Source organism: Mus caroli, chromosome 15 (assembly GCF_900094665.2).
Source record: "Mus caroli chromosome 15, CAROLI_EIJ_v1.1, whole genome shotgun sequence".
NCBI lineage: Eukaryota > Metazoa > Chordata > Mammalia > Rodentia > Muridae > Mus > Mus caroli.
In genome coordinates, this window is record NC_034584.1 from 92083945 (window position 1) to 92094230 (window position 10286).

The 10286-nt window shown below is 44.4% G+C and overlaps 1 protein-coding gene across 10 annotated transcripts in view; it reads left to right on the forward strand.

Moving 5' to 3' along the window:
• The first annotated feature begins 2009 nt into the window (after window positions 1-2009).
• Window positions 2010-10286, forward strand: part of C15H12orf54 (chromosome 15 C12orf54 homolog) — a 17379-nt gene continuing 9102 nt past the window's right edge. For 4 of the 10 annotated variants that reach the window (XM_021183727.1, XM_021183728.2, XM_021183735.1 and 1 more), the window contains exons 1-4: window positions 2010-2087; window positions 2600-2686; window positions 5668-5695; window positions 6262-6321. In XM_021183727.1, coding sequence (XP_021039386.1) covers window positions 2664-2686; window positions 5668-5695; window positions 6262-6321 — 111 coding nt within the window. In that variant the 5' untranslated portion in view covers window positions 2010-2087; window positions 2600-2663. The remainder of the gene's footprint in view (window positions 2088-2599; window positions 2687-5667; window positions 5696-6261; window positions 6322-10286) is intronic. The other 6 variants (XM_021183731.1, XM_021183726.1, XM_021183729.1 and 3 more) reach the window with 5 other exon arrangements.

The following is a 10286-nucleotide window of genomic DNA, read 5'->3' on the forward strand; positions in this document are numbered from 1 at the left end:
ACCTAAATACCACAGAACACACATTTTTCACAGGACCTCACCCTGCCCTGAAAATCTGGCAGTCTAGGGCTGCAGGAAGACAGGAAGTCATTGTCTTCAGTGGTGAAGCCACTGGGAAGCTACCTCTGCTCTGGTTTCGCCCCTTTGCCCAAGGGACTGGCCCTGGTTAACAGGTCCCAAAGCAAAAACTCAACCACAAAGTCTAAGAGAGGCAGGACTAGCCTCTCCCTCAGCAGCTTTGGAAGTAACCGACCCTACATGGTACCTACATTCCCGACGTTAGATCTCTGTAACTAACATTTGCATTGCTTTTTTTTTTGAGTGTTTTATACATTGAGATAAGTTTAATCTCATAAAGACAACCAAAAGCTTTAAAATGCCCATCAACTTTGAATTACATAAGTACAGAAATGTTGTTTCCTATGTAGGTAACGGATTTTTCACTCGAGTTGCTCAAGTGGCCAAACCACCCATAATTATTAATTCACTTTACATCCTGCCCGCACTCCCCTCCCTCCTTTCCCCCAGCCCCACCCTCCCACACCCATTCCACCTCCCAGAGAAGGGGAGGCCACCCATGGGTTTTAAGCCCTCAATATTGTGGTAATGTGTTATCCCATCACCACGAGGAAAATACTTCACAGCACAATGGACTATTACATAGTAATGCAAAAGAATAAACTATTGACATACACAGTAAGATGAATAAATATAAAAAAATCAGTCCACAAAAGGTACATATTATATAACGTTATTAATTTAATATGCTGCAATTGTACTTTATAGTGACAGAAAGCTTATCAGTAATTGCTTCAGGATGGGAAAAAAATACTAAAGGCAAAGTAAGGTGAGTTAATAATTAAAACCAGGGGGCAGGGGGAATGGCTCAGTGGTTGAGAGCACTGACTGATCAGACACAAACACACACACACACACACACACACACACACACACACACACGCACTTTGAGGCATAGCCAGCAGCTCACAGCTATCTGTAACTCCATTTCTAGGGGATCTGGCACTCGCCCAGACATGCAGGCAGGCAAAACACTAATGCACATAAAAATCAAAATAAGTGAATCATTTTTTAAAACAATTTTAAAGAGATGCAAGGAAACTGTGTGTCATGGGTAGGCTTTTGACCTGAGCTGTCAGGTGTACCATCTCACGTGACAAGAGGGACTGGGCGGGTGGAATTAGAATTTAATTTTGGATGGAGTGGAAGTGTCAGTTGGTTTGTGGACTATGTCTGTCCATGAAGGGATAAAAGTCTACAGGATGTGAGAAGATGGGCTTTTCTATCGGGGGCTGGTCCTGTCATTCTGTCATGGGTTAAATAATTGTGACTGCACTTCAGATTCCAGCTGAAGGGTTTCACACTCTCCTGAGGCTTCACTGAATCTCTCCCGCTATCACCCAGGCAGACTAGGGGCTCTGGGATGATGTTCTACTGCCTGCCATCTTCCTGAACCCACGCCAAAGTTCCCACTTTGCTGGGAACGCTGCACCTTGGCCCCAGTGCTTCTCTAAGGCTGCTCCTCCCGAGAGCCTGGACAGAAAAGCAGCAGCAAGACCTTGGTCCTGGTGCTGCTTAGACTTTTAGGAACCTTCGCTTTCAATTTAATATTCGTTATCAGCCGCCAATTATTTTTGGCGATTTTTTTTCCAAGTCAGAAACGTTTGAAATTCAGAACAAAAACATTTATCTTTACAGAAAACTTGAAGTCAGGTTTCTCAGGCCCTCTTTGGAAACTCGGAACAGAAAATAGAATCTGCTTTTTGGGTCTCGCTCTGAAGATCAACAGATGTTTTATAAAACTATATGGAGGACAATAAAGGAGGCAAGGTCTCCAGAGACGAAACATAAAAATGTCATATTGTCTCTTCATTTCACCGACATGGTGTGGAGGTGACAGGGCCAGAGGTGAGCTGGGAGAGAGCTGATCCCCGCCCCCCACACACCTATGACGTCATAGCTGAAGTCATAAAGTCATAAAGGAGGGAAGGGTTAGCCTCAGGAGAAGGGTTGTGGTATGGGGTTCAGAAGGGAGAAAGCTTAAGGAGAAGGGTGTGAAGCATGGTCAGGTGAGTTTCTGATGGTGTGGAAGGTGAGGAAGGGTGTCAGTGGGAAGAGGAGGATGGAGCCCCACCAAAGGCAGGCGGGCTTGTTCCTCATCTGGACTTCTGCTTTGGCCTTGCGGACCCAAGCATAATGACTATAGATTTTCCTCCCCACAAAGCAATTGACAGTGAGAGCTGACTGACCTCCCTCTGCCCAGCTTTCCCCCCTTAGCAGAAGACTGATTCGGCATTCACTATCTGCTCCTTTCTCTTCTTGCCTTAGATTCTATCTCAGCTAAGGAGCCTCTGGTCAGCCCCCTTCCTACATTGTTAAATATGATTTCTCCAGGTTATGAAGGAGAGCTTTCTTTACACATACCTCCCCTTCACACACACACATACACACACACACACACACACACACTGACCAACTCAAAACAAGGACATTTATTGATGTAAACCATGACACAGGTTCCTGTGCAGAGAAAGAGTGTATTCTTACCATATGTCTGAGAGTGTCCTCTTATTTATTTCAGGGCCTGAAACTCTCTCCATCTTCAGCTCCAGGGGCCTGGCCATACCAAAAAAACATAGGCAAGAATGACATCTAAGCAGCAGAGAAGGTAGATTGCACCACCCACACCCTGAAAGAGCCCTTTGCTTGACTTTATCTGCAGGGGGAGAGGCATCTCCTCTCCTCCCATCTCCATCTGGCCGCACCCAGGGTGGGGTACATGGGGACTTCCTTGTGTTCCCCTTATCTCCTTGATAGAAGGGACAACAGTCTCTCCATTCTAGCCAAGAAGGTGGGCTTGCTCTGTTCCTCTAAGGCTGGGCACTTCATCCTCCAAACACGGACACGGATCGTCCCAGAGCCAATGCTCTCTGAGCCCTTTGTGCCCTTTCTAGCATGAGTCTAAGCCAGACATTCAAAACCATGCTTCCAGATTGGAGAGATGGCTCAGTGATTAAGAGCACTGACTGTTCTTCCAGAGGACCTGGGTTCGAATTCTAGCACCTACATGCTAATTCACAACTGTAAACTCCAAAATCTGACACCCTCCCATAGACATACATGCAGGCAAAACTCTAATATACATAAAATAAAAACAGTTTAAAAATGCTTCCCTCGCACTAGGATAGAAAAAGACAAAGCAAAGGGATATTTCTGTTAAATAAAAGAAGCTAAGTAGAAGACCTAGACAATGTCAGCTAAAATGAAAAGAATGAGGTTTCTGTGGGCTTTTATACATCAGGGAAGCTTCAGGAAGGAACCAGAGTTTGGCTCAAGTCCTTGCAGCACATGACAGATGTTCTGAGATAAGATGTCTTGGACTCTCTGCTGAAGAAAAGGGTGTGTTGTTGTTGTTGTTGTTGTTGTTGTTGTTGTTGTTGTTGTTGTTTTGTGGGCAATAGAAGTGTACAAGACACTGGACAGATAACACAAGTCACAATAATGTTTGGGATGCACTTAACCACTGCAAAGGCCTTCCTATAAGTCTCCAAAGCCCCAGAACTCAGGTCACTTCCCTTGTTTTATAGACAAGGAAACAAACTTATCTAGGCCAAGAGACTTGGCAAAAGGCTAGAATGATAGCCCTAAATTCCACTCTTCCTGCTGTAATTAGCTTCCCTAGAACTCATCGACAAAGGAAGCAAGATGCAGTAACTTAACACATTTACAGCAATCAACACACTATGGCGGGATCAGAAAGACCTGAGTTGGAATCCAAGCCTTTCCCTGTATCACAGCCTGATCTGCTGCTCATCAGAGCAGGCCTTTCACACATTGCCACTGCAGACACACAGGATGTCTGCAGATGGGATGTGGGCTGGTGCCCAGCTCATGAAGGCTCAATCTTTCTACCCCAAGTTCAGGTAATTCTGTGTATCTGTCTCTCTCCTGCTCCAGGTGTCCTCTCTTCTGCTTTTCTGTTCTCATCTGTCTTTGTCACTCTAGCTTCATGACAACATATATATATATATATATATATATATATATATATATATAGAGAGAGAGAGAGAGAGAGAGAGATACCTGTCCCACTGTCCTTATCAACTATGATTAGTCACCACCTCTGTTTAAAAGAACTTGGATTAAATATCAACATGGGCTGGAAAAAAAATGGTTCAGTGCTGGAAAAAAAAATGGCTCAGTGCTGGAAAAAAAAATGGCTCAGTGCTTAAGAGCATGTATTATTCTTTCAAGGACCCAAGTTTAATTCCCAGCACCTGTGTCAATCAGCTCACAGTCACTGAAACTCCAGTTCCAAAGTGATCTGAGTCCTCTGGCATCTGAGGGCACCCCACACTCATGTGTATACACACACATACACACACACACACACACACATCTACATATAACTAAAAATACAATGTCTCTATAAGCAAAGGCCCCCGTGGATCCTAATTTTGTTCTCTATACCCCCTGGAACAGATGTATAGAACCCAAGGGAATGAATGAAGGGTATTTTAGGATAAGGACCATGGCTTAGACTGGAATGAGGAATGGCTATGCTCAGATGAGTCACCTGTAGGATTCCTAGGGCGATGTCTATCCTGTTCTATCCTGAACACATGCTCATTAAGGGTCCTGTCTTAAATAGAGATCTTCTGGGGCTCAGCATCCTTTGGGGGACTCTTTGCTGTCCTCTGGGTCCCCAGACTAATAGAGAGTAAGGGCATTAATGCTTTCCCTTGGAAAAGCTACTTTCTGATGGCAGGGACAGTTCAAGAAGGACCCCAGACAGAGACAGCAGGGTCCTCGGGTTCTTAAGTATGTTTTCCCTCCACCACCTTCCCCTCTCTTTTCAAATCCTACCTGAGGGGCTCTATCCGGAGGAACCTGAAACAGGTCTAGGAAGCAATGGCCTCTTGCAGATAATTGTCAATTCCTTTGGGGTGTCACCCCTACACAGTCCACATGTGACCAGAAGCTCTGAGTGAAGTTTATTCAGGGACCCCATACTCAGCCCTTCCTTCCTGGATGATGCTGGCATTCTAGTAGTACTTAAGAATAAGACCTTGTTGGACCATAGATGCGCTACTGGATTTTTGCTTCTAGCTCATTTCATTTTGACACTACACCCCTGACTTAAAGAGGTCTCTGTACTGTACCACCCTTGTATTGTCGTTCTCTGGAATTGCATTTCCTAATAAAGAAAACAAGAATAAGACCTTCAGTTCTGCTCCCCGAGATGAGCAAAGTCTTTCCAACTCCTCCTCAGTATGCCACCCCAACTCCATCAGAAGTCACGGAGGAAAACTAGAATGCACTTGGGGACACAAAGACGACAGAGGTTTTATAATTGCATGCACTTCCTCCAAGGGGACCTAGGTAGGTCAAAGACAAGAGAGGGGAGTGGCTCTGACAGGGGAGAGAATGGTGCCACCTTCAGCACTGCTGAAGTGGAGTTCTCAAAGTTCTGTATCATGACAGAGCATGCCAAGAAGGCGGAGTTATGAGTCCCGGGGCGATGGAGAGGTGGAGGGCTAGGAGATGTAGAATAATGACTATTTCTAAAATTTAAGAATTCTCACTAGTCCACTGGAATTGAGAGAAACCTTGGGGTTGTCTTCCTCATCCAGTTTCTTTATTTTTCAGCACATCCATTGAACAGACAAAGCCACAGGTGAGTCAGTCAGCCACATGTGTTGGTTTCTTGGGAGCTCCTGGAGTGTGGGGGAAGAAGAGAAAAGCTGTGTGGCAAATGTTACATCTTTGAGGGGCATAGGCTTTGGGGGACATAGGCTTTTGGGGGCATAGGCTTTGGGGGCATAGGCTTTGGGGGACATAGGCTTTGGGGGCATAGGCTTTGGGGGACATAGGCTTTGGGGGCATAGGCTTTGGGGGCATAGGCTTTGGGGGACATAGGCTTTGGGGGCATAGGCTTTGGGGGCATAGGCTTTGGGGGGCATAGGCTTTGGGGTTTGGCTTTTTGAGAGGCTGGTAGATGCCTAATAGCAAGGCCAGGTCAGAGGTCCAACATTTCTGTACGTGAAGGTTCAGGGGCAGGCTATCAGATGTTGACGAGGCAGATAAGCATAAACTGGCTGTTGATAAGGCTCTGAGCTACCTGGGGTAAAAAAACAGAATGTCTCTTAGAATTTCACCTCAGTTCCAAGAAATCTCTCTCAACCCACCGGTTAAGTGCCATGTCAGGCCTTATTCTTGGAGAGGTGGGATAATGTTTTCAAGATGTGTCTGTTGTGTCAACAGGAAAGAGATTTGCTAATCACTGAGACCCTGTGGGAGCAGGTAAGTACACGGGTGGCATGGGAAGGAAGTCGGGGAAAGAGCTCATTTCTCTTCCTTTAAGCAGATCAATGATGAAGAGTCACTCTGGACCACCCTGTCCTTTCCTCTCACTCTCTGGACCCCACATCTTCAGCCCCCCACCCCCCCTTCCCTGTACATCTTTGTGCAGCTTCCAAACCCCTCCATTCTGGCCCTGCCAGGAGTCCTGTTTGTGTTGCTTGGTTTCACGGCTGTTGAACCCCTCAGTGCTAAGGGACCTTCACAACTCGTAAGTGCAGGTTTGGCCTCTCCGTGGGCTCAGTGTGCTGCCGCTGTGCGCCGACCCGCCACGGTAATCGTTGGTGTGACTGCCTTCCCAAGCCCGTTTAAACGATTTAGATGTTCTTCACTACCTCCATCTACAAGGGTTTAAAAGAAAACTCAGGTTGGAGAGCACTGAAGATGAGCCCCAGTTCCGTGTTCTCTCCCTGCAACACCCCTGTGTAACAGGGAGATGAAACCCCATGGATAACAACCTCCAACATACAGACTAAACCGGAACCTTCTGTCCCCGGGACCATGGATAGATAACACCCCAGTTAGCAGAGTTCTGTGTAATCCGCATGTTTGACCACCACTGTGTGAATCTTGATGAAACCAATGTAGTTTTAATTTCCTTGAAGGTGACGGGCAGTGGTGGCGCACGCCTTTAATCCCAGCACTTGGGAGGCAGAGGCAGGCAGATTTCTGTGTTCGAGGTCAGCCTGGTCTACAGAGTGAGTTCCAGGACAGCCAGGGCTACACAGAGAAACCCTGTCTTGGAAAAACAAAACAAAAAAATTTTTTTTCCTTGAAGGCTAAAAATGGTAACATTGAAAAACATGGTAACATTGTTCGAACTGTTTCCTGGACACTTTGTTCCTTCTTTTGAGAATTGTCCCTTCAGCTTGTTAACCAATTGTTGACTGGAAGACTAGGGGGGGGGTGTGCTGTTTAATTTTCGCAGTTCTTTCTAAAGCTATTAGCCCCCTCTGCTATACAGTTGGCAGAGACCTCCTCTCTCATTCTGTAGCTGCCTCCTCGCCCCGGAGACCTTTTCCCTCGCTGTGCAGACTTTGATTTATGTAACACCCTTCGTCAGTTCTCGAAGCGACTTTCTATGCTGCTGGAGTCCCTTCAGAAAGTCTCTGCCTTTGACTATATAATTAGTTTTTTATTTATTTTTTCTCCAGTCAGGCATGCATGCCGGGCTATTCCCAAGCCAATCACTTCTCATTAGTGATGCTCAAAGGCAGGGGGATGTGAATGATACATCTAAAGCCCTGAAAATAAATAACTGCCAACCAAGGTCACTATTTACAGTCATGCTATCTTTTTTTTTAATTAACAGGCAGATAAAAACAGATCAAGACTCTTTTAGTATTCATATCCCACTCGCTTTATACTTAAATTAAAAAAAAAAAAGATTTTTTTTTTTTGGTCCCTTTGCGGCAGGGTCTCTATATTGAGCAGGTCTGGCTGTCCTGGAACTCTATGTAGACCAGGCTGGACTTGAACTCACAGAGATTCACCTGCCTCAGCCTCCTGAGTGCTAGGATTGAAGGCGTGCACCACCACTACCAGCTTATATAGAAGATTTAATTGGAGTTCTCTTACCCAGGGGGTAATTCTCCCCGAGGTCATAGATTATCAGATAAAAAACAAAACCAGGTGTGGGATAACACCTCCCAAGTTATTGGTCAGAAGTGCCCAAGGAGCCGCCCAAAACGATTAAAAAAACTATTGCCGATGTTCTGGATTGCCCCCCCCCCCCGAGCCTGATAGTAAAACCCCATTGCTGAAGACCACATTCTTTGGTCATATGACACGGGCATATCAAGTTGGTGTTCACTAGGAAACTTCCTGAGTGGCTAGCTTTCATCATATTGGGGAGCACTATACAGGCTGCTGGGGGAAAGACGGCAACAGTCTTAGCCAACTGTGAACCCTGTAAGCTACAATGTAGCAAGGTATGCTTAGGAGTGCAGGAGCAGCAAGTCCTAGCCATCTTTCCACCTGAGTGGACCCAGCCTGGTGCTGTCTTCACACGCCCTGCTCAGTCTCTCTCCAGCTTGATATTTGTGGTGGTTTAAAGGGGAATGGCCTGAAGTACCTACATTCTATACTGATGCCAATAAGTTAGGAATGGCAGGCTATATAGGTCAGAGAAAATGAGCAAAGTAATTCAAAGCCCATATAACCTAAGTTCAAAAATGAGAACTTTTTGCAGCTCTTAAAGTATTATTAGCTTTTTCTACATCTCTTAATATAGTTACTGACTCTCAAGATGCAGAAAGAGTTGCTCTGCATGCAGAAACTGCTGAATTTATTCTGGATAATTCAGGACTAACTTGGTTATTTATACAACTGTAACGGACAATCCTAAATAGAAAGTAACCATCATACATCACCCATATTAGATCTCATACAGGCTTTCCAGGTCCATTTGCACAAGGAAATGAAGACATTGACCGATTATTAGTAGGAAATGTGTTAGAAGTCTCAAAACGTCATGAAAAACAGTATCTTAACAGTAAAGGTTTAAAGAAACAATTTCTCTCACCTGCCAATAAGCCAAGGAAATTATAAGGAAATGTCCTACTTGTTCTCTGTATAACCAAACTCCTGCAGGGAGTAACCCCTGGGGTGCCAAAAGAAGTGAAATCTGGCAGATGGATGTGTTTCCATTTTGCAAAAATTAGAAAACTAAAGTTTATATACACCATACCATTGATACATATTGAGGGTATCAATGGGCAACTGATTTGGGTTCTGAGAAGGTTGATTCTATAATTACACATTCCCTGAAAGTAATGGGTATTATAGGGATACCTGCAAAAATTAAGACGGACAATGTCCCTGCATACATATGTCTCCAGTAAGATGAAGCAATTCTTTAAATACTATAATATAAATTTACAACCATACCACACAAAGCTACAGGACAACCAGTTGTAGAAAGATGTAATTGCACCTTAAAGAAAATGCTTATAAAACAAAAGGGAAGAATAAAGACCCTCAGGGACAGACTAAATAGTGTTCTGTTAACTTTAAACTTTCTGAATGTTAGTGGGAAAGGAACAGCAGCCAAGAAACTGGGTTATAGAAAAAAAATGTATATTCAAATCAGCCTATAGACTATAGAGGTGTGTTAACATTAGAATGGAAGCCAGTGAAAGTTTTGGGTTGGGGATGCAGGTTTGTTTATATTTCCACAAAAATGAAAAGCTGTGGATACCATCAAAACAGATAAAGATTAGAACTGAGCAGGACAGGTATCCTGGAAACCTTGGCCACTGCAAAAAAAGCGCTGATTTCACTGAAAATGTCTGTGTTTATAATTTCCTACTCCACCCAGCATAATTAATAGCTTAGAGCAGAAGGGGAGAAATGTCGTGAGAGTTTTGCTCTGGAATTTTGGTTTCTTTTAAAATAAAAAAACACAGAAATGTTGTAAGAATGTCTTTTTGGTTTAATCCTGGGTATGGGATACAGAGTTGCTTTGCAGCAGGTGATTATGATTTGCCTCCTGCTCTAGCAGAGGCGCAGTTTTGCCAGCTGCAGATAGTTTCTGTGATTGGTGTGTGGTATTTGAAATTCTGGAAACTTTTCAGAGGATATATATAAATGCTAGGGACCTGAGATGAGAGGTAGGTGGTTGTTGGTCAGTCATGGCTTGGGGGTGAGGGGGTTGTGATTTGTTTGTAGTTGTGCTCAAAGAAGAAACAAGAAAAAAATAGATTCAGAGATCTCTATCTCTCTCTTCCCCCTCTGTCTCTCCTTTCTAGTGATAGGGGATAAAACTGAGGGGATAAAGGGAGGGGAAAAGAAGAACCACAAAGTAGCAAAGACTAGCTACAAGCAAAGAAGAAACAAGAGAGAAATTAAATTCAAGAATCTCTCTCTCTCTCTCTCTCTCTCTCTCTCTCTCTCTCTCTCTCTCTCTC